Genomic DNA, 24,448 nt, shown 5'->3' on the forward strand with positions numbered 1-24,448 from the left:
GGCTCCTTCTGGACTTCCCAGTGCGTGAGTGCGGTGGGAAAAGGCCCGAGAGTTCGCGGGGCGGGGGAGTGAGGACAGGCGCAGCGTAGTCGTGAACCCCACCCCAGGTGATTTACCTCGCCGTTGGTGATGTTGATCGCCAAATAAATGTCCCCGAAGGAGCCAGACCCGATCTTCCGTACCAGTTTATATTTCCCTCCGACAATGAATTCGGCCTTGGAGCCGCTGCTGCTCGCCATCCTGAGAGACGAAGATGGAGGCTGGGGCTAAGCCCCGACACCTCTAAAGGGAGGATGGAGGCCTCTAGGGCTCGACCACGGAAAGGCTGTGGAGAGCGGCAGGAAACAGAAAACGATGGCTCTTTTTCGGCGTTACAGAGCCCAGAATCGGCCAAGGGGAACCTGATCACCAATGCTGTCAGGTTTTTTGGCCAGGCCGCAGATTGTTGAAGGAGTTCTCGCGGTTACCAGGCTGAGCCACTTGTTTCTGGCGGCCGCCGCTGTCCCGCTTTCCCGGCGACGCCGCGGGCTGGAAAAGGAGAGCGGTGAAGCTAGGGCGGCGATACCGCTGCCACCACTGCCGCCGGCTCCCGCCCGGAGGGACCCCTGTCACTCCGCCGACGCCGCCATCTTGTTACTCTGGCTCCAACCAACACAAAATGCCCCCAGTCCCCGGGAGCCGCTTCTTCACAGCGCAGAGCACTGTGGGAAAGGGATCGCGAGCGCTAGCCCCGGAGGGTCGACAGCAAGAGGGAGGGCGGAACCGGATCCGTGAGAGTCGCGGCCCACGCTCTGAACGTCACTCCGTCACCGCCCAATTGCGCACGCGTACTGCAACCCTGCTTACTGCGCAAGCGTGCTGTGGTCTCTTCTCATCCCCGCCCGGGGCCCATTTCCACTTCCGGTCGTCGACTTGCACTCTGAACTACCTGTTAATCACCTCAGACCCGCCTGTTTTCTGAAAGGCCTCGCGGCCCCAAGCCTACAGAGCATATTAGGGAGGAGTCACCTTCATTTTTCTTGGAAGATGGTGCGTCAGGCCTTAAGAGTTGGGTATTGACCTTTGAGGCGGTTTTTAACCTTTTGATCTTTACTGGGGCTACTCCCCCCCAACCGGCCCTTTCCAGTTCAGTATCTTTTGAAAGAGGCTGTCGCCTCCGGTGGAAAGAAAGAGAAAAGCAGGCCTGTACGGGCTGGTTCAGGGCTTGGTGTTTTACCAGTCTAGCTGAGGAGTCTTACTAGAATTCTGCGCTTTAGGGAGAGTTGGATTCCCTATTTTAACAGAGACGAAAAGAGGGAGAGCAGGAATTAACCCTGCCCCTCTAAGTCTTTGTGTTGTTTACCCACTGATACTTGATACCCAAAGGGGGCAAAAATCCGAGTAATGTTAGTGGCCAATACATAATCAATAGAAAATAAGATTTAGAGCCGTGAAAAAACTTGCACATACAAAGGTTATCCTCTTCGCAACCCCCACCCCCACCCCGACAAAGAAACGTGGAAAAATCGTATCTTGGTCTTGTTGAAAACTGCATTCTGGACCGAAAAACAGGGTAGAAATAACTTCATTATAGAACTGACTACGTTTAAAACTTTACACAATAGATTTTTTTTACTAAAAATTGGTCAGAGAATCAAATCTTGAGCACAATTTCATTTAGAAAAATTTAAACTGGGAAAATTGGGCTTGGTAGTAATGATAATCTGAAAAGAAAGCTGCATAATGGTGTTTCATCTGCAATATGAATCAAGCCCTGATGGATGAGTGAATCAAAGCCTCGGTTGTGAAAACTTACATAGAAAATCTATCCCAAATAAGATAATTTTGTAAAAACGGACAAAAATGTAGACTTAGTTGCAGCCTCGATAGCTGATCAAGTAGTAATGGGGTTCATCCTGGAAGATATCTTAAGTGGAATTCCTACATGGTACTTTATTTCTGGCTTAAATATTTGTATTCATAAAGCTCTGACCTAAATGTCTTGAATTTGATAACGGAAAAAAGACTAAGATTTAACGTGAAGTTTTCGCACTAACAAAACCCAAGCCACCTGACTCCCAATTCAGCACTGTTGGACAGCCTCCTTTGGTGATTCTACGTGTGTCTGGTTTACTTTAAATTCTCTGCTGTCAGGATTCTGGTGTTTGTTTGTTTGTTTTTAAGTCAAGTTTAAGCATCCTGAATTTTTCAAGTTTCCAAAGATAGCTATTATTCTGCTGATTTTTTTTTACCACAGCCATCCAAAATTTAATGGATTCCTCAGCTTGAAGAGTTCCCTATATAAGGGGTGGAGGATACATTTAAAGAATTTTTCCCCCCCCCCAGTAGAGAGGACACAAATGCTCAGCTGGGGGTTGGGGGATAAGGATATGCGTGAAGTGGACCAGATTAGGGATTCCTAGAGGTCTCTGTGTGGACAGGGGCAAGTCCAGCAAAGTTTTCCATGAGATACCTAGAAAAAAGCAGGATAATGCATTTTTTCATTTATCTAATTTCAAGTTATGCTTCTGAGATTTTATCTTATGTATGTGTTGTTAAAGTGCCCTTTTATAAAATGGTCCTGATGGTAGATGGTTGTTTTGTTAATATCCTTGTTTGGCAAAACTAAATGTTCACACTTTATGTCTGCCTTACCCCACCCCCTTTTTAAACCTTTTATAAGCTTTTGAAATGCCGAGCTCTGGGACTCCCTAGTCTAAATAACTTTTAGAAGCCCTTTCACCTGGAGAGTCTGTTGTTTTATGTGAATATTTGGTGTGTCTCCTCACTTGTTTCCTGCCTTCTGTAATCACTATTCCAACACTGACACTACTCCAGCAAAATGTACTGGAATATTGCCAGTGGTTATAGCCTTTTTTAGATGTGATTTCAATTGAAAATCTTAAAATTTAAATTTATTAGGTTAAGAAGGGCAAAAGTTGGGGTTTTTTAATGTAGAAATGGAAGTTTTAGGTGTTGGCTACGACTTCAGCCTTCTCCTAAAATGAAGTGTTGTTAGTGGTAACTTTCAGCCTCAGTAATTGAAGGAATACCTGTTTGGGTGGTATTTTAGTTACAAATAAATCATTCTGTTGTTTTGAATCAGCAGCAGTTTTAGCGTAATAGAGGAAGTCTTCTACAATGTGCCAAAATGTAATTCCTAACTCCTGGGTCAACTGAATTCACCAAAAATATAGTGTAAAGTGGGCTTCCCTGGTGGCTCAGACAGTGAAGAATTTGCCTGCAATGCAGGAGACCCAGGTTCAATCCTTGGGAAGATCCCCTGGAGAAGGGAATGGCAACCCACTCCAGTATTCTTGCCTGGAGAATTTCATGGACAGAGGAACCTGGTGGGCTACGGTTCATGTGGTCACAAAGAGTCAGACACCACTAAGTGACTTATCACTTTCACGTTTTCATAATTTATTTAAGACCTTGAATGAAATTTTTGAGATCACCTATTTCAATAATCTTTTTTTTGCCCATGCCATGAGTGGGACCTTAGTTCCCTGACCAGGGATCAAACCTGTGCCTCCTACAGTGGAAGCATGACGTCCTAACCACTGGATAACCAGCTAATTCCCAATAGTCATATTTTTAAATGTTTTGCAGTCTACACAGTGCTTTCACACATTTTAGTTGTGCCCAACTAGGATAAAGTGGCTTGCCCCACATTGTACAGATCTTAGTGGCAAAGGAAGGATTAGAACCCCAACCTCTAACTGAAAGAAAAGAATTAAAAGGGTAGAAAGTGAATTGGAACAATCATGCCCTGGTGATTGATTTACTTCTGTTTTCAGAGAGATGTCCAGATAAATTGAAAACTTTTTTAAACCACAATGTTTATGCAAAGGTCACTGGTAACCGGAGTATGTTTTAAGTAAAGTGATAAAGATAAGCATAAGAGGTGTAGATTGCTGCAGTAAGAAAGAAAGAAAAACATAAGGGCAAGGACTTCCTGGTGGTCCAGTGGCTAAGACTCTGTACTCCTTATGCAGGGGGCCCAAATTCAATCCCTGGTCAGAGAACTAGATCCCACATGCCGCAACTCAAGATCCTGCATGCCACAACTAAGACTACTGTGCAGCCAGATAAATATTTAAAAAAAAAAGGTGGGGGGGCAACCTGTCCATCTCTAGGGTTGTTTGGTACCAATAAGTAGAAAAATGGAATGGCTTAGAATATGTCAAATGCTGCTTCAGGTGTTTTAACTGTTACAGAGCTTTGTGTATAATCAGTATCAGATAAGGGAGTTAATGAGGTGACTGCACACTTAGGAACATTAGAAATGTCTTATTGGATCTATTCAGTCTTTTTTCTAGTCTTTGACAATGGCAGCAATTTCTGTCTTCCTTTCTGGTCTCAGTTCCTATTCTCCCCTTCTGCATTATTCACAAGCTTTTATGAAAGTGTATAGCTGCATCTATGATAGCAACTTCAAACACTTTTGAGACTTTCTGCAAACATTTCTTTTTATGGCGTTCAGTTCAGTTCAGTTCAGTCGCTCAGTTGTGTCCGACTCTTTGCGACCCCATGAATCGCAGCACGCCAGGCCTCCCTGAATTTATCTCGATTAATTTAATTCTTTGAACACATCTGTGGTTTTGACCCATATGGCTTCAAGATTCTAAAATTGGTATCTTCCATATATGTTACCCAGTGAACTTTTACACATATCAAATGTTGAATTCTCTTTTCCTTATAAAAGTAACAAGTATTCATTTGAAAAATTTAGATAAATCAGAAAAAAAAGAAATAAAAACGTATAGAGATAATGATGAAATGTTAATTTGCTGTATATAAATGGCCAGTATTTTTTTCAATGTGTGTTCTGTGTCTATTTATATGTATCTTGAATGTGTGTGCATTTATCAACACACATGTATAGCACTGCAGAATCGATGCTTTTGAATTATGGTGCTAGAGAAAACTCAAGAGCCCCTTAGATTGCATGGAGATCAACCTATCAATCCTGAAGGCAATCAGCCCTGAATATTCATTGAGAAGGACTGATACTGAAGCTGAAGCTCCAATACTTTGGCCACCTGATGTGAAGAGCTGACTCATTGAAAGGGACCTTGATGCTGGGAAAGATTGAGGGCAGGAGGAGAAGGGGGCAATAGAGGATAAAATGGTTGGATGGCGTCATCAACACAACAGACATGAGTTTGAGCAAACTCCGGGAGGTAGTGAAGGACAGGGAAGCCTGGCGTGATGTACTCCGTGGAGTCGAAAAGAATCAGACACGACTTAGCAACTAAACAACCACAACAACAACATGTGTACATATGTATATTTTATTTCTAAAAAATTTGCAACAAGTACTCATAGTGCACATTCAGTTTGAAGATGGGATTTTCACTTAATGATTTGCTGCAGACATATTTCTCTGTAACTAGTTTTCCAAAATATGATTTTGTAAAAACTGTAAAATTTTTAATTGGAGGATAATTGCTTTACAATACTGTGTAGGTTTCTGCCATGCATCAACAAGAATCAGCCATAGGTATATATATATGTCTGCTGAAATATGATTTTTAGTGTCTGCATATTAAATATGTATCATATTGCTAGAACTGCATTTACCAATCCTAATGGAGTATTTTAGTTATTTCCAAAATCTTGCTAGTATAAACAATTTCAGTGAATATTCCTATAGCTAAATCTTTGCCCACATCCAGAATTAATTGGTTAGAATTTGTTTTTAGAAATGCTAAAGTCTTAAAATCCCTTATATCATAAACAACTCCTAATTCTGTTTTGGTCATTTGTGATGAATAAGTATTGAATAAGAATTTGTGGGCTATTCTATCTTTTCATTATTTAGATTTATCTTAAAAGTTTAAATCCTTATCATTTCATTCTGTCCTTGAAAGAGGTTGTAAGATTATCTTTTCTGACTAGTCATTGTTATTAATTAGATTTTTCTTTTTTCACAACTCCCCTACTCCCTTTCCCATTCATTTCAAAATCTCAAGAATTTTGTAAATCTGTGGTTTACAAGTCTGTACTCATAAGACTGAAAATGTCCCTTTTATGGACACAGCCAGCAGGACACATTTGTTCCCAATTGGTGAAGCAATTGCTTTCTTCAGCTATGTAGATTTATTTGAAGGAAGGGGGCAAATTAGTTTCCTGTAAGAGTGGCTAAGTTGTGTCCGGCTCTTTACAACCCCATGGACTGTAGCACGCCAGGTTTCCCTGTCCTTCACTCTCTCCTGGAGCTTGCCCAAACTCATGTCCATTGAGTTGGTGATGCTATTCAACTGTCTCATCCTCTGTCGCCCCCTTCTCCTGCCCTCAATCTTTCCCAGCATCAGGGTCTTTTCCCGTGAGTCGCCTCTTTGCATCAGGTAGCCAAAGTGTTGGAGCTTCAGCATCAGTTCCTCCAGTGAATATTCAGGGTTGATTTCCCTTGGGAGTGACTGGTTTGATCTCCTTGCTGTCCAAAGGACTCTCAAGAGTCTTCTCCAGCACCACAGTTTGAAAACCATCAATTCTTTGGTGCTCAGCCTTCATTTATGGTCCAACACACATCTGTACTGACTACTGGAAAAACCAGCTATGAGTGTGTTAGTCACTCAGTTGTGTCCGACTCTTTATGACCCTGTGGACTGTAGACTGCCAGGTTCTTCTGTCCATGGGATTTCCCAGGCAAGAATCCTGGAGTGGGTTGCTACTCCCTTCTCCAGGGGATCTTTCTGACCCAGGGATCAAACCTGGGTCCCCTGAAATGCAGGCAGATTTTTTACCATCTGAGCCACCAGGGAAGCCCCATACATGACTACTGGAAACACCATAGCTTTGACTATAAAAGACTTTGTCAGCAAAGTGATGTCTCTGCTTTCTAATACGCTAATCTAATCTAGGTTTGTCATAACTTTTCTTCCAAGGAGCAAGTGTCTATTAATTTTGTGGCTGCAATCACTGTCTGCGGTGATTTTGGAGCCCAAGAAAATAAAATCTGTCCTTGTTTCCACTTTTCCCCATCTATTTGCCATGAAGTAATGGAACTGAATTTAGAAATAATGGCAATCAAAGCATCCTCAAAATCAAGAATATAGTTAACTAAGTGTGAAAAACAGGATAATCTCATATATATTCAAATCTCTAATATTTTGCATGAGTTCAAGTATTCCCACAGATATAAAAGTGTATTCTCACAAAAATGAATATGCAGGTCTTAGAGATGGGAAAGAATTCAAATTGTCACTGTTCCAAAAGTGAGATTAACCCAGACTTTAGTACAGAGGTATTTTAAATGCTTGAGTTGGGCTTCCATGGTGGCTCAGACAGTGAAGAATCCACCTGTAATGTGAGAGACGTGGGTTCCATCCCTGGGTTGGGAAGATCCCCTAGAGGAGGGCATGGCGACCCACTTCAATATTCTTGCCTTGAGAATCCAAGTATGAAAAACAGAATAATCTCATATATATTCAAATCTCTCATTTTGCATGAGTTTAGGTATTCCCACAGATGTAAAATTATTCTCACAAAAATAAATATGCAAGGTCTTAGCGATGGGGAAGAACTTAATCTGTCAGTGTTCCAAAAGTGAGATTAACCCAGACTTTAGTACAGAAGTATTTTAAATGCCTAAGTCAGGCATTTCACTGTGCTTCCTTGGAAGAGAAGGCCTCCTTTGCCACCTATTATGAGTAAAATGTTGCCGTCTACATTTCAGAGTAGCCAGGAACCTGAAGTTTTCCTAACTTTAACAAGAGATCCTGGAAACAGTACTAGAGTAGTGGACCCTTATTTTATTCTTAAAAAGTAATTTGGGGTGGGACAGGAGAAGCCAGATTGAATATCCTTTTATTTGGCTTTTGAAGGGCTGGGTTAAATAGTTTAAGGAAACGTATCTTGATCTGACCTAAGTATTCAGAAGAACTGAATCTTAGTTACGACTCTACCTTAAATGTTTTCTGAGGCTTCCATGTTGTAGTTTCTAAAAAGAGAAGTCAGATACTAAAGATCTTTATAGGTTTAAGAAACGTTGTACTATTTACTAAAGATGATTCCTGTATTTTGAAGCAGAAGGAAGAAATTAATATACTCATCTCCTGTCGTAGCTTCTTAAAATCCAGATAATATATAACATCCTGATGGGCAGGTCCTTACCCGTTCTCCTTAATATTTGTCAGAAAAATAAAATTCTCTAACAGTGAAACACATGGCAATGGATAGATAGTTAGAAACCAGAAGAGATCCCCAAATTAGAAGAGTTTGGGAAATATCTTTTATTTGAAATATTTAAGAAACAGAATTAAATAATTCTCCCTGGAGGTGGAAGAGGAGCCTTACTTAAATGACCTCTGTAGGTCCCTTTTAGTCTAAAAAAATCCCCACTTAGATTCTCTTCAGGGAAAGCACAAAATGATTTAACTCTTCAACACAGCCTTATTCTTGGCAAGGTTGAAATTCAACAGTGAAAATCAAGGAAAATTTGTTTCATATTCTCTTTAAGATTGTTTCCACCAACCCAACGCTTCCCTCTCAGAGTTGCTTTGAAATAATGCCTGAGGCTTTAACTCATTTGTCTGCCATGAACCTTCTGCAGTGTAATAATTGAATGCCAGAGATGTGTCCTGACAGGAAATTCAAATCATTGATGTTCAATGCACAGGTTAAAGACCTTGCCAAGGCCAGACCTTGAAGGGCACTGTGTAAGTTGAAATGCCTAGGTTCCCCCTGAGTTCCCCACTTCACCCCCATTTACCTTGTTCTGGTCAGTCTATCTGACCTAGCAGTATTTACCTATCAAATTATATTTTACAATTTCTATTTTAATAACAAACTATTAATTCCTGGACACGCACTGTCATGCATGGCATTTGGGGATATTTGTGTAGCTACCTTTTATTTGTAAGAATTTCTTCAGCGTTTTGGGGTTTCTGACGTTGCTCTGTCCCTTTTCTCAGCCTCTTTTCTTTTCCCTTGCATTGTTCATTAGCAAGGGCATGAAACCCTGCTCCCAATGACTCATTATTACTCACCATAGTAATCTACTTTTCTTTGTGAGGCTCAGTTCAGAAGATGCTTGAGTTGCCATTCCTGAGAACAGGTCCTAAGAGCACATCCTGTTAACTCTCATCTCTCCATGCTAATGCCAAGAAGCACTGATACTGATCACAGAAAGTCGAACAGCTGCTTCATTTGATGTTGGCCAAGCCTGACACCACTGCAAGACGACTTTCTGCAGTAAGCAGAGACCAGGATCTGATTGGGGGGAAAAAAAAGAACTCTGGATTGTAGGCTCCTAATCCACAAAGCAAAGGAAATCAAATTGTATTTATAGAGCCCTAGAAAGGGCTCATAAAATTCATAAAGTAATTTGTCATACGCTAAATTGTACTTTTCATGACCAGTTTTAGAGATAGGTAAATCATCCCTTGTTATATATGAAACCGAGGAAGGCCCTGTGGAGCTTCCAGGCACAGAGGACCTTTTGTCCCCTGTTTTGTATAGGCAAGATTCCATGACCTTCCCTGAGTTCCAAAGTGCAGATTCGAACCAGTTGCCAATTAAGGGAGGAGCAGCCAAGAAACTATCTGAATCAAGATTAAAGGGACTAGAGAATCTCATCAAGATTAGAGACTGGACCATGTGAGATGAGATTAAGGGCGTGCAAACCCTACTGTCATCCTAATCTTGTCAGAGACCTCACCCTTAAACCATTGTTATAAAACCTTTATCATATCCTCCGCAGGTTGAGACATAGATTTTTGAGGCAGACGCTCAGTGTGTCTCCCTTTGCCTGTTAAAGCATCACCCAAAGCTGTCTCCGAGATTAGATTCGGCACCATACAGAGAGACTGAGCTTTCAGTAACGTGTTCATCTTGTGTCTGAGAAAGCTGAAGCTCTGGAGAGGTCTGGTGACTTACCCAACAGCTCTAGCTTTTGTGAACTCCCTAAGATCCTGGAAAAGAGAAGCAGATGTTTTTCAAGAAAGTTTATGAAACTTCTGTTTTTAAGGTGCACATTAATGGGACCCAAACTCTCTTGCATTTGCAGCTCACTTCTTGAAATTATGTACATGTCCTCTAGAATTTGCTTGGGCAAATCTTTATCGATGGGCATTGGAAACCCCTTGGTTTCTGCATTGAAGCCGTTCCAGTTTTGTCAATGGCACCCCACTCCAGTACTCTTGCCTGGAAAATCCCACAGATGGAGGAGCTTGGTAGGGTGCAGTCCATGGGGTCGCTAAGAGTCGGAGATGACTGAAGCGACTTCACTTTCACTTAAGATCCATAGTAATCCCTGTTCTTTCTCACACTTAGCGTGTCCTGTTCAGACCCTTGGTGCCTGCTGTAGATCTGGATAGGGACTATATTAGCAGTCACTACCTCAGTGGATGTACAGTTGACTTAAATCATCCCCCTCCAGCTGATTGACCCAGCCCATCTTCAGCTCAACTGACCTCTCGGCGTCAGAGTTCTGTCACTTGAGCTCAAGCAGGATCCGGGTCCTGACTTCCATCTGTGTCTGAACTACACTTTTGAGGGCTGACACCCATCTCCTCCATGTCTGATGTTACGAGGATCAGTGAACCAGTTGACAGCTCAAATCCTATAGTCTTTGGCTGTACAACTGGTTCATTGACCCTGGCTACCTGACCTCAATTATTTACCTCCAGTCATTCCTCCTTGACAGAGAAGGCAATGGCACCCCACTCCAGTACTCTTGCTTGGAAAATCCCATGGATGGAGGAGTCTGGTAGGCTGCAGTTCATGGAGTCGCTAAGAGTTGGACACAGCTGAGCGACTTCAGTTTCACTTTTCACTTTCATGCATTGGAGAAGGAAATGGCAACCCACTCCAGTGTTCTTGCCTGAAGAATCCCAGGGACAGGGGAGCCTGGTGGGCTGCCGTCTATGGGGTTGCACAGAGTCAGACACGACTGAAGCGACTTAACAGCAGCAGCATCCCTCCTTGACAGCGATGCATACGTTTACCTCACTAGTGTTAATTACTTCTGCCTCTCCCTCTTTCATATTCTAAAGCCAACTGACGTATTTAAATGTTAGTCCCCAGTCAGACTTTCCAGACCCTCTTTACTTTCTCTCAGACCCTGAACCTGATCTGAACTCCTAAGACTGCTTCTTATCCGTGTTCTTCTAGGCTAGGCAAATGATAGACCCTTCTAACCTATATGAAACTTGTATTTTTAATATTTTCTTTTGTTGCTTAGAATTTCAAATTCTTGACCTTCTTAGCTTATATTTTCTTGGCCCACACTATGTCACTGGTTACCATACCTTCTGCTTAGTTGAAATGGGATATGTAAAACCACTGTGTTTAAGCCATAAACCTTATACAAATGTATCCTGCTGTTGTTATTAGGCAATTCAAGTCAGAGGTGTTTCTAACCTTTCTGGTGGAGGAAGACAGGCTGTCAGCTGAAACAGGAACTTAACAGTTATCGCCCAAACCAAAAATAAGACAAGTGTAACAACTATGACACTACTCCATCTTAATTCTTTATGTAGTTGATTCCTTCTGACAAGGTCGCCAACACAGGCATTTAAGATGTGTCATAGAAAACAGAAATAAAATATTCTAGGCTATTCTAAAGGTCTCAGAATCATTCCTCTAATCAACCTGAAGATACTGAGTTACTAGATGGCACCTACTCTGATTGACTTTCCCATGCCAAGGTAATAATTACTTTCAATGTTTATACAGCATTATATACAGTCTTGTTCTTATCCATCTTATCTTCTGCCAAAAAAAAAAAAATGTTTTTCTGGGGAAAATAATTTCAGTATTTTAAATTTTTAGGTGGTGTGACTGAGCCCCAGAGATTTTAGTTAATGACTTAAGAGTGCATTTTATACTTGAACTCAGATTTTTATTCTCACTCTAAAGAATCTGCTTTTTTTATTTCTCTAGCCCATGCATCTCAGAACTGTAAAACATCCTGGGAAGGAAACTGCTCATTTATTTCAAGATTAAGTAAAGATATAAAAGCAGATATCCACTTAACAGATCACATAATATGCCTCAGAAAGGTATGTTCAAGTATCCACACCAGATTATGGTTTTCAATAATTATACAATGCTGCCATCTTGTGGATATGCTGGCTTCTATGGCCCAGAATCAGCTAGTTGGAGCTGAGCATTCAACTGTTAAATGCCCAGGAAAGGGCTGGAGTTGAGGAACTTAGAATAACATTTGAGGGGCCAAGTAAGTGTTAGAAGTTTGAGCAAACCTATTGTGCTTTCTGCACAATACCAGGGGCTTCCTCTATGACTCAGTGGGTTTGATCCCTGGGTGGGAAGGATCCCCTGGAGGAGGAAATGGCAACCCACTGCAGTATTCCTGCCTGGGAAATCCCATGGACAGAGGAGCCTGTGGGCAACAGTCTGTGGAGTCGCAAAGAATCAGACATGACTGAACACACACACACATTGTACTTTCTGAACAAGATCAAACATTGTTAATATTTGAATGCTCTGGACATGACTGAATGACTAACACATATGATATAAAGTTAGTGCATCTTATATTACCTGTTAAGGGGATAAGAGAGAAAAAAAAAACAAAGATATATCTTTTTCGTATGGATAACCAGTTATTCTTGCATCACTGGTTGAAAAACTTTCTTCTCCTTGTCTTAGTTTGAGATGCTATAACAAAATACCATAGATCTGGAGGCTCTCATGGATCTGGAGGCTGAAAGTCTGAGATCTGGGTTCCAGCAAAGTCAGCTTCTGGTGAAGGCCTTCTTCCAAGTTGGCATACTTGTATTTTCACATGGCAGAAAGCAGTTACAGATTGTCAAGAAAAGTAAACATCACACAAGGACTTTGCTTCCTCTCTGAGGAAAGAGTTAACATATTTTCAGTTGTATACAACATGTATCATGGTAGGTGGAAGTATGACCTTGATATTGTCTTTATTTGGAGATGAGTATGGTTTAAGGGGAGAAGGCAATGGCAACCCACTCCAGTACTCTTGCCTGGAAAATCCCATGGATGGAGGAGCCTGGTAAGCTGCAGTCCTTGGGGTCACTAAGAATCAGATATGACTGAGCGACTTCACTTTCCCTTTTCACTTTCATGCTTTGGAGAAGGAAGTGGCAACCCACTCCAGTGTTCTTGCCTGGAGAATCCCAGGGACAGGGGAGCCTGGTGGGCTGCCATCTATGGGGTCACTCAGAGTTGGACATGACTGAAGCGACTTAGCAGCAGCAGCAGCATGGTTTAAGGAGATGCATGTGTGTGCCAGGTTGACAAGGGATGAACTTGTGATAATAAATTTTATGTGTTCTCTCAGCTGGGCCATAGTACCCAGATATTTGCTCAAACATTATTTTGGATGTTTATGTGAAGGTATTTTGGGGGAATGAAATTAATATTTAAGTAGGTGGACTTTGAGTAAAGCAAAATACCCTCCATAATATGAGTGGGCCGCATCCAGTCATTTGAAGGTCTTCATAGAAAAAAGATTGACATCTCCCAAGCAAGAAGGAGTTACAGAAGACAGCTTTGGAACTCTTTGCAACCCTTCCTGGGTCTCAATCTGCTGGTCTACCCTGCAGATTTTGAATTTATCAAGTATTCACAATCACATGAGCTAATTCATTAAAATAAATCTCTCTCTTTGTCGTCCCCCCACCCTTCCACCCCATCCTGTTGGTTCTTTTTCTATAATGCATTCCTTCACTTTATTCAGGTCACTGCTAAAATGTTCTCTTCTTAGAAACACTTTTCATAACCAAATTATTTAAAATAGGCCCTTACATATACCCCCTTGCCACACCTAGTTACTTTTCAGCTCTTTATTTTCCTTCAAGCATTTACTAGTCTCTAAAATTATATATATACATGTATATATGGAAGAAAGTGTGAAAGTGTTAATTGCTCAGTCATGTCTGACTCTTTGCGACCCGCCAGGCTCCTCTGTCTGTATAATTCTCCAGGCAAGAATACTGGATTCTTTTCTTCTTGAGGAGGAACCTCATTTTCTCCTCCAGGGAATCTTCCCAACCCAAAGATCGAACCTGGGTCTCCTGCATTGCAGGCAGATTCTTTACCATCTGAGCCACCAGATGGTGGCTGCTAGTGGTAAAGAACCTGTCTGCCAATGCAAGAGACGTGGAGACATAAGAGACACAGTTTCGATCTCTGGGTTGGGAAGATCCCCTGGAGGAGGGCATGGCAACCTACTCCAGTACTCTTGCCTGGAGAATTCCAAGGAGCTTGGCAGAGGAGCTTGGCAGGCTGCAAACCATAGGGTCACAGAGTTGGACATGACTGAAGTGACTTAGCATGCGTGTGATATATATCCCTGGTAGCTCAGATGGTAAAGAATCTGCCTGCAATGCAGGTAACCTAGATTTGATCCCTGGGTTGGGGAGATCCCCTGGAGAAGGAAATGGCAACCCACTCCAGTATTCTTGCCTGTAGAATTCCATGGACAGAGGAGTCTGGTGGACTATAGTCCATGGGGTTGCAAAGAGGCAGACACAACTAAGCTACTGACAAACAAACACACTCTTTGCTTTACTAGAACACTTGCTCAATGAGACAGGAACTCTTTCTGTATTGTTCACTAATGTAGTCCCAGTTCAGTGCCTACCTCAATAATAGTTGTTGAATTCTTGAGTGGAATATATGTATATATAATATAGGTTTACATATATACATATTCTTCCTATGACTGAAACCTGCCTTTTTTCAGTTATCTATAGCATGGACTTCTTCACATGGACCTTGTTCTTTTAATTGGTTGTGTTTATTGCATGGTGTGGACATGCTGGAATTTATTTAACTTTCTTCTATTGATAGTTTTTGAGTGGTTTTTGGCTCTTCATTTTGAGTTTTTTTAAGTAACAAACCACTACTATATGCATATATCTTTGTGCACTTGTGTGTGAATTTCTCTAGGATAAATTAATAGAAGTGAGATTTCTGAGTCAGATAGGTTTTGTCAACTCACACTCTTGCAATGTGGTTATACCCTTACCCTTGCTGATTCTTAAATACGTGGCAGCAAGCCTTTGAGGCTGTACTCTAGGGCTGAGTGCATACTGCAGGAGAGGGAGTTTCCTTTTCTCCCTAGATATCTTTCTCTCTTTTTTTTTTTTTCCTAGATATCTTTCTCATGCAATTTTTAGGAAAGCATTGCTTTGACCCGACTGAAGGGACCTCCTATTAGAAACCTATGAATAAAAATCTGATACTCCAATAATTCAAACAATGTTTGAGATGATACCGGTCAGATATTTCAACTGTAGTTTTACTTGGCAGTGTGAAACACACCAGGTGAAACACAGCAATTGAAGGAAGTAGTTTGTAAGGACGTTTAATAAAAGTCCAGCTCTCCTCCCAGCTTTATCTGACTGCTCCTTCTGTCTTTTTGCTGGCTCCCTTTTCTCTGCCTGCCCCTTGGCTGTTTTCACCAGGTCTTTGTCCTTAGTCTTTTTTTTTTTGTTTACGACCTTCCTATTTTCCTAGTTTGATCTCATTCATTCTTGCAGTTTCCTATACAGTAGACATGCCAGTGACCTCCAAATCTATATTGCTAAGTCAAATTTCTCTTTTCTGGAACCTTATATCCATCTTCCCACTGGATATCCTTACTAGGTTAAGCCACAGGGGTCAGCTAGTTCCAAACTGGTTGTATTACTTGCCCCCAAACCTTTGTTCCCAGCCTGTTCCTTCTCTAGGATGGTTTTTCTTTAGTGAAGGCTACCAATCTTTTTTTTAATTCTTTAAAATTTTTTTATTTTTATTTTTATTCATTTGGCCGTGATGGGTCTTATTTGCGACATGCAGGATCTTTAGTTGAAGCATATGAATTCTTAGTTGTGGCATGTGTAATCCAGTTTCCTGATCAGGGATCAAACCCAGGCCCCCTGAACTGGGAGTGCAGAGTCTTAGCCACTGGACCACCAAGGAAGTCCCCTAAAATTCTAGTAATATCATGCTATCCTCATTCCTCAGTGACTCCTCCATTGCCTACAGGTGAAATATAAATTCCTTAGCGTGGCATACATGCCTTGCATGATCTGGTACCTGCCTGTCTTGCCAGTTCTGGCTGTAACTGCACATCCAAATATGTGTCATTCAGTCCCGTTACAATGAAGTGATTGCAGTTTCTGAAAAACACAAGGTAGTTGCATATTGTTATGCCCTGCATGCAGTCCTTTCTACCTTTATATTTTTATCTGCTTGGTAAGAATTCTCCTTAAAGACTCAGCAGGAAGGGTCACCTTATCTTTGGCTCCCCAGGCTCCCTGTAGAATTGCTCTCTCCCTCCTGCAGCATATACTGTTGGCAGCCTACCCAAGAACATTCCTTCTTAATTTTCCTCTTTTCGGGTAAGACTCCAATTTTGTCAAGGGTACATGACTAATGTTTCAGAAGGGAGCTGGCCCAATGTTGAATCTTCCTTCATATAAGCCAGTCAGTGATTGGTTTAGGTTATGATTAGTTATGGACATTCTATCCTAGTCTATGATGTAGACAAAGTCTGCTGGAGAGCTTTTTGGAATGCTCGAGCTCTTGAAGAGACACACAGCCAGAGATGGTCTTTTCTTCTGATGGATATTGTATTTTGTGGATGAATTGGATTTCTGATACTCAAACCAAAAAAGTACTAATTAATATACAGAATACAGTAGAAGCAAAGTATGTTCCTCCAAACTGGGCTAACAAATCATGATGGTAATGGGTTAAAATCAATTGCTAGAACTCAGGCACATAATCAACTATAGAGCTCCAGCAAAGTAGATTTAGAGGGACTCTTTTCTATAGATTAAGAACAGGACTATTCCAGAACTCAAGACTGGGTCTGTGTAGGGAAGTTATGGTCTTGCCTATTGGAAGAGGGAGCTAGAAAAACTGGAAGGGAAGAGAGAACAGCTCTGTCCTTAGAAGGGTTATTATACCTGCAAAGAGCCAGGAACCCACAGGGAAGCCATTGGAAACAAGGAAGAGTGAGAAACAGAAGAGGTACTGAGTAGTGTTTCTCAGTACAAATTAGCAAACTGGCCCAGGGAGGGTATGACACACTGGAAGAAGTGCAGGCTTTGGAGCTATCCTGCTGAGGTTGCAGTCCCAATTCTGCTACTTCTAGCAGCAAGGCCTTCTGGCAAGTTTCTGAATCACTCTAAACCTCAGGTTTCTCATTTGTTAAAAAAAAAAAAAAAAAGTTGGTAATACTTTTCTTTTAGGGCTGATTAGCAGAGTATCTGGGGTTCCCAAGCAGTGCTAATGGTAAAGAACCTGCCTGCCAGTGCAGGAGATGAAAGAGACATGGGTTCAATCCCTGGGTCAGGAAGATCCCCTGGGAAAGGGCATAGCAACCCACTCCAGTATTCTTGCCTGGAAAATTCTATGGACGGAGGAGCCTGGCGGGCATAGCATCACAAAGAGTCGAACAAGACTCAGTGTGCACACTTGAGTCTTGAGCAGAGTATCTGGCCTACAATAAGGGCTCAATAAAGCAGACACTCTTGTTATAAAATATTTTATGTATTAGTAATGAGGTTAATATACTAACCTGCTATTTGATAAAAGTTTAATTCTGCTAAAGACCCAGCAACCAATCATTTCTTGACTTGTCTTTCTGACAATATCTCAGAAGATAGAAGAAATGATTCAAGAAACATACATTTGGATTTAGTAGAATTTTTTTAGAATGGTGATGGGAATCTTTGGAGAAAACAACCAGATGAGAGAAAGTATGGAGTAGGAGTAGACTTGGCTATGCGCTCATCACCTGTGAACCAGTTACTTTATCTCTCTGAGCTTCAGTTTCCTGATCTGTAAAATGCAAATAATATCTATCATATAGAATGTCAGGATTAGAAATAATCCATGAAAAATTTCTAGCATGTACTAGGCATTCAATAAGTAGCACCTTTTTTTTTTTTTTTTTCACTTTATTTGGCTGCACTGAATCTTTATTGCTGCGTGTGGGCTTTCTCTAGTTGTGGCAAGTGGGGGCTACTCTTCAGTTGCGGTGCACTGACTTCTCATTACAGTGGCTTCTCTTGTTGGAGAGCACAGGTCGAGGCAGCTCAGCAGTTGTGGCTCATGGGCTTAGTTGCCCTGTGGCATGTGGGATCTTCCCAAACCAGGGATTGAACTTGTGTCCCCTGCATTGCAAGGTGGATTCTTTTTTTTTTTTGCAAGGTGGATTCTTAACCACTGGACCACCAGGGAAGTCCAAGTAGCATCTATTTTTATTATTACTGTAGAAATTAGAGTAGTAAATTTTATAGAATTAAAATATATATAGGAGACTGAAACTCTAAAAGACAGCCACCTCTTCTGGTTTTGAGAGTTCAGTTCAGGTGCTGTATTAAGCATTTTGTAGAGATTATACTTTTTGCTTCTTTCCATTCTGGCCTACAAAATGTTAGAAGACTGTATAGTGGACATTTGTCACATTCCTGGCAGTCCAGCCTCCAAATTGCCTCTAGAAGTTTGGGGAACATGCCACAGTGGGGGGCAGGCCCCCACATCTCACTCATGGAAGCCAAAAGGCTCTGGTCTCAGTTCTCCCTGATTGTTGTCTGCTTGGGAACCAAGCCTGACTGAGTAGCCCATCCTTCCAAGATTGTGATTCTGGAGATAGGAACCAAGAGAAGCAGGCAGTGTGTAAAATTTGCTCTGGTAGTGGCAACGTTCAGCATCATGCAGCGAGGGCAGCTGGGTCAGCTATGGCACCCAGTCCCCAGGGCATTGCCAGTGTCCAGCATCAGCATCCTCCCCATGGCCTGGTTTCTTTTGTGGGTCTGGCCACCCAGCCTCTGGTGCCTCCTGTATTCTTAGCTTGGTTTTCTAGAATCAATCTTTCCATTGATTCTTTGACCTCCCCAATACTCCCCAATTTACCCCAAAAGTAAATTCCTTTTCTGCTTCACTTAAAGTGAATTTGTTTTCGCTGTGTACAGCCAAAAGACTGACTAGTACATTGTCTTTAGGTAATGCTGCTAAGTCACTTCAGTCATGTCCGACTCTGTTTGACCCCTTAGACAGCAGCCCACCAGGCTCCCCCATCCCTGGGATTCTCCAGGCAAGAACACTGGAGTGGGTTGCCATTTCCTTCTCCAATGCATGAGAGTGAAAAGTGAAAGTGAAGTCGCTCAGTCGTGTGCGACTCAGCAACCCCATGGACTGCAGCCTACCAGGCTCCTCCGTCCATGGGATTTTCTAGGCAAGAGTATTGGAGTGGGGTGCCACCGCCTTCTCCATTTAGGTAATGCTCAAGCCCAAAGAGTCCGATGCTGCTGCTTTTACTACAGATCTCTGGATAAAGTCATGGTCAAATATGCAACTGTTCTGGGAGTTCTGTCTTGGTTCCTTTTAAAAGCCCATGCACCTCAGGGAAAATATCTGCTGCCCCACCATAAACCACCTATTCTCTACCTCCCATGACTTCTTTTTAAAATTTTAATTAATTAATTTATTCATGGCCACACTGAGTCTTCACTGCTGTGAGTAGGCCTCTGCTTGTGGTGGGTTCTCTTTTGGAGGACAGGCTTTAGAGTGTAGGCTCAGTAGTTGTGGCTCATATGCTTAGTTGCCTCATGGCATGTGGATTTTCTCGGACCAGGAATTGAACCATGTCCCCTGCATTAGTGGGTAGATTCTTTACCACTGGTCCACTGGGAAGTTCCCTCTATCTCCTAAAACTTCTTAATTCACATGCGTTCACTCACCCAGTCAACAATCACTTATTCAATGCCTTCTACGTACAAGGCAATATGCCAGGCACAAGAATCCAAAGATCAATAAGCTGTAGCCCTGACAGCATACTTTGAAATTTTGAACCAGGTTAATATACTTTCTTAAATAAATAAATTAAAAAACCTATCACTCTGTTGAGGGTAGAAGTGAAGGGAACTCTTTATCTTTGAGTTAGTATCCCTGGGGATAAGGTGATGTCCATTTCTTTGTAAATGTTCTAGAAATCAATCCAAAAAGGCAATTGGATTCCTTTGTTAGAAGTTTCCAGTCAAAACAAAGTAGCTCTCAAAAGCTCTGAGAAAAGAATACCTCTTCTGAAGCTGACAGCTAGATTTCTGCTCATCAGAATATTTGTGACTAGGATGAAAGATGGGGAATTAGTGCCAATGCATTAGAAATTTAACTCAAGATAACTCTTAGTCCTAAAATAGAATTTTTAAAAAATCAAATAAAAATACCATCCAGCTTCTCTCCTTTTCCTTAAATCCAGGGAAGTAGGAACCCTACTACCTCTTGAACCCCTATATTATAGTAATCTGTCCAGAAGGTTTGACATTTCTCTCTTAAATCAGAAAATTCAACACAAGCAAGGAAGAAGGGCATATATTAGTAATGGAAAGTAAACAGGTAAATCAGATGATCCCAGACACCTGGGATAAGTGGTCTGTCTCACACACACAGGAACATAAAGTGAGGTGTTGAGCACTCACAAGACTCTCACTCACAAACTGGAAGTCTGATCTAGCTGTCAGACTAGTTTGGGGGATCAAGTCTTCACTCCCTGGGTGACTTTGAAAAAGTCACTTAACCACTCTAGGACTCAAATTCTCTTCAGATTTCCTTCTGAATTGGAAGGAAACTTAGAGATCACCTAAACTAGTCTTTAACTTTTGTATTCTTCTTTGAAGCATCCCCAGTATTCCTCTGTGGTTGAATTCTGACTTTTAATGACAGGATGCCCACTCTCCCCATGCAACTGATGTCATTTTTTAAACACTCTGATTGGTAGATAAGTTCTCCCTCACATATTTGCAATTTGTCTCCCTAATAGCATTCCTCAGGCTGGTGATGTCGAAGGTCATACAGGTGCAGTCTGATCCATGGAAAACTCTTTAAGAAAGCTCTCAACTTTGCTTTTCTCCTCTACAGACTAAAACCATCCCCTCCTCTTCTATTGTTCTCATCCATCACATTCATTTTAATCTTCAATCCACCATTTTAATCTTCATATGTTTGTGGATGTAGAGTAGTGCTTAAGCAATCTGAGGCCTCAGACTGTCTGAATTTGAGTACTGGTCCTGTGTGATAGTGGACAAGTTATTATACTTTCTTTAGCTTCAATTTTTCTCTCTAAATGAGGATGATAAAAGTATACCTTTCTCTTAGAGAAGTTTTGAATCTGATAGATGAGGAAATACAAATAAAATGTTTAGTATAGTACCTGGCACTGAGTAAGCAATATCATTAGCGCTATAATTAATAATAATGATAAAATTTACATGAGAATAAGAATGAATATTAGAATCGAAGGATTTAGAAAAGTTAATCTGGTCCTTTCATGACTCCATAAACAAGACTTAGTTGCCCTGACATGAAACTTTCCATACTTTTCATGTAATGATCACTTTCAAGTGTGTGTTCATCATCCGGCTCACCCCAAGAGGGCAGGGACCTTGTCTGTGGTGCTGACTGCTGAATACCTGGTGCATTCAGTGTCCTGCTCACTACTATGAATCACAGAAAAGGAAACGGGTGCAGGGAGTGATAGCTTACGGTGAACATGTCGGATTCGTGATCTCTGAAGATTTAGCTTGGGGACCAGGGACCAGGCTTGATCACTCAAGAGCTTTTGTATAGCAGAGTTTTATTAAAGTGAAAAAGGGACAGAGAACGCTTCTGACACAGACATCAGAAGGGGGACGGAGAGTGCCCCCGCCTGCTAGTTTTAGCAAGCTGTTTTATGTCTGTTAGAAAGCTATTCATCAGATAAGAGAGACACCTCAAGGCTGACGGAGCTTCACCAGGCCCCTCTCACAATATGCAGTTTTGAGATAGGATGGCATAAGGCGCGTCATCCCTCAGCCTTAAAACAATTGATATGAATTCTGGTTTGTTGAGCTATTATCAGCCAAAAGTTAGTCTTCGGTGGAACAATTTTGAAGAAAGGCAAATTCCAAAGCAAATACATAGTTTCATTAACGTAGCTTAAGAAAAACATTTCCATAAGAAAAACGCATTGGTTAGCTCAAGGACTGAGAAAAGTTAAGGTTAGGTGGAACCAGGTGTCCTCATAGCAACACAGAATTTTAAGACACTTGCAGCCTATTTCCTCTGATTGGAGACCCCTGGTCTTCCTGCCAGTTACCTTCTCAGGAAACTGGCAGATTTATCTAAGTTTGCGCAAAGGGCTCCCAGGAGAGCTAGGATAGGAGCCCAGAAGTCCTGGGCAGTCAACACTGAGAATTAAATAAAGGTCCAGCCCTAAAATTTGGTGATTCTGGCGAGAGCACAGATATTCAGTGATCTTGGGGTCACTATTGCTACCAGATGGCCTAACTGCTTGTCCCTGTTTTGAGGCTGGCTAGCCTTCGGGAGGAGTAGGTGCCTTAACAGAAACGGCGGATGGGCGGGTCACCCGGTGCTGCACCGACACCCACTTACATGGCTTCCTTCTGGCTCCGGGCCAGCGCACGGCTGTTGCTGCTGTCGCCGGGTCGCCCCAGCTGGGGCCCGCTCTAGGGAGCACCCAGCTGAAAACAACCTGCCTGCATATGGACAATTAACAAAGGCAGGAGCCAGGGCCGCCGCCTCCTGGCGCACGCACGTAGGCAGTGGGCAGAGCCGCGCCCGCCCGGGCCTTCTGTGGGAACAGTGCGCGCAGGCTCCAGCGCTGCGCGGGTCCGGGAGTCCTGCGTCTTTCCCACCCTGGCTGCGCAGTCCCCAGGGCAGCCGAGCTCCCCGTGGGAGCTGGCACCTTGCGAGCGCGGTGAGTCCACTCGGGCGATTGGGATGGCAGGATAGGGCCAGGGAGGCTCTCGGGAAATCAGCTGCTGCTGAGATCCTGGAAGGGAGGTGGGGGAGCGCGCGAGCGACTACGCCGGTCCGGGTTGCTGGTTGCTGGGTAGTTAGCTTTGTGTCTTGAGCCTAGTGGGAATGCGAGCAATCTGATACGTCTGACCCAATTGGGTCAGTTTACAGGTGGAAAACTGAGGCCCAGAGAAGTAAGCTGGCTTGGTAAAAACGAATTATTGTTCCTTATGTCTGTTTATCCCTCCCTGCTTCAGTGTAAAATTGGGGAGGACTTTTAATGAGACTCCATATATGTTAAAACAATGGAATAATACAAACGATGGTTAAAAAAAAAAACTTTCCTTGACAAGGAAAGTATATTTATAAATAGGCAATCAAGGCCAGGGGAAAAGAGAACGGAAATCTGTGGTCCGTAGGTGAGCTGCCTGGGCCAAGAGCCCTCAGAGAAATAGTGCTAAGGCTGGGACTGGAAGCCAGAACTTCTGGCTCCCACTGCAGTACTCCCTGGACAGCAAGCACCACGAACTTAAGAGAATGGGTAAGTTGACCACTTGCCCAGGCAGTGGCTCGTGACCTTCTTGGGATCACTGACTCCTTAAAAACCTGAGTCTCCTTCCCAGGTTTCACACATAACCTTACATAGTTTCAGATTTGACAGCAGGATGAAGCATTCCTGCTGTGAGGAATGACTGAACGCTGGCCCTCAGGCTGCACTGTTTCAGAGCAGTTTATTTGCTTTAAAGGGAGGCAGCTGGTGAAGGAGTGTTCCTGCTCTGAGTTGAGACAGCGTCCTGAGGCCCCTAGCTGCCTGATCTCGCACAGTCTTTACCTATTCCAAGGCCCTGGTTTCTTTGTAAACTGGAGGAAAGATTGCTTCATCTTTCATATTGTTGTCAGACTACAGATGAATATTAAGTCCAGTGCCTGACAGTAATGGATGATCAATAAAAGGGCTGGTGCACACAACCCAGTGAGTCAAAGCCATGCCATTTAAGAAAGGGTGATGAACTGGGGAAAAATGGGCTGTATCCAAAGTAAAAGAAAACAAAAGTTACAAGTTAAAAATTTACAAATGTAAAGTCAGCCCTATAGTGGCTTACAAATGACTGCACATACCTTGGTGATGGTAACCTAAATAAGAGTGCACCTATTTAGAATAATCCTTCCCTGGTAGCTGGCTCAGTGGTAAAGAATCTGCCTGCAATGCAGGAGATACAGGTTTGATCCCTGGGTCAGGAAGATCCCTGGAGAAGGAAATGGCATCCCACACCAGTATTCGTGCCTGGGAGATCACATGGACAGAAGGGCTTGGCAGGCTACAGTCCATGGGGCCACAAAAGATCAGACAGGACTTAACAACTAAACAACAAATTTAGAATAATGTACTATACTCAATATTTGACCCAAGGTCAAATGCTGAAGGTAGAAACCAGCAGGCATTCTAACAAGGACTGTTTATTGGGCCTCACATGCCCCTTTTGAATGGAGCCAGCATCTGTATAATTGTTTTTAAATGAGAAAAAAGAGGAGGACATACATGGGAAGCGGGGCTCCCCCCTCATCTTGCCCACCAATGGAGGCTCAGCTGAGTTTCTGCCAGGGTACAGGAGTTACTTGGCAGTTGGCTCAGATCCCTCTTGGATCAGTAGCTTGCTGTGGAAAACAGTGCCTTGGTTGATTCTGCTCTAGAACAGATAAATGGCTTTTTATTTAACTGATCAGGGAGGGTGGT

General features: G+C 42.4%; 2 protein-coding genes and 1 long non-coding RNA gene across 16 annotated transcripts in view; 1 reads left to right on the forward strand and 2 right to left on the reverse strand.

Moving 5' to 3' along the window:
* CSNK1A1 (casein kinase 1 alpha 1) overlaps nucleotides 1-660 on the reverse strand; it is a 49,458-nt gene extending 48,798 nt beyond the window's left edge. For all 12 annotated transcript variants that reach the window (XR_015167730.1, XR_015167728.1, XR_015167729.1 and 9 more), the window contains exon 1: nucleotides 117-660. Coding sequence is in view for 8 of the 12 variants with exons in the window: in XM_086412402.1 (XP_086268528.1) it covers nucleotides 117-239 (123 nt within the window). In the remaining 4 variants the exon portion in view is untranslated. The remainder of the gene's footprint in view (nucleotides 1-116) is intronic.
* A 15,024-nt stretch (nucleotides 661-15,684) lies between these two features.
* Nucleotides 15,685-22,587, reverse strand: LOC147369657 (uncharacterized). The gene is made up of 2 exons (XR_015167731.1): nucleotides 22,348-22,587; nucleotides 15,685-16,085 (listed from the first exon to the last, which is right to left on the reverse strand). It is a non-coding gene; the product is annotated as an uncharacterized LOC147369657 (long non-coding RNA).
* The window catches only part of ARHGEF37 (Rho guanine nucleotide exchange factor 37), a 56,837-nt gene continuing 54,930 nt past the window's right edge, over nucleotides 22,542-24,448 (forward strand). For 2 of the 3 annotated variants that reach the window (XM_086412392.1, XM_086412391.1), the window contains exon 1: nucleotides 22,542-22,672. The gene's annotated coding sequence lies outside the window, so the exon portion shown is untranslated. The other variant, XM_086412393.1, reaches the window with a different exon arrangement.

The sequence above is a fragment of the Bos grunniens genome, chromosome 7, assembly GCF_055505025.1.
Source record: "Bos grunniens cultivar Pamir isolate PY7600 chromosome 7, Bosgru_T2T1.0, whole genome shotgun sequence".
Lineage (NCBI taxonomy): Eukaryota > Metazoa > Chordata > Mammalia > Artiodactyla > Bovidae > Bos > Bos grunniens.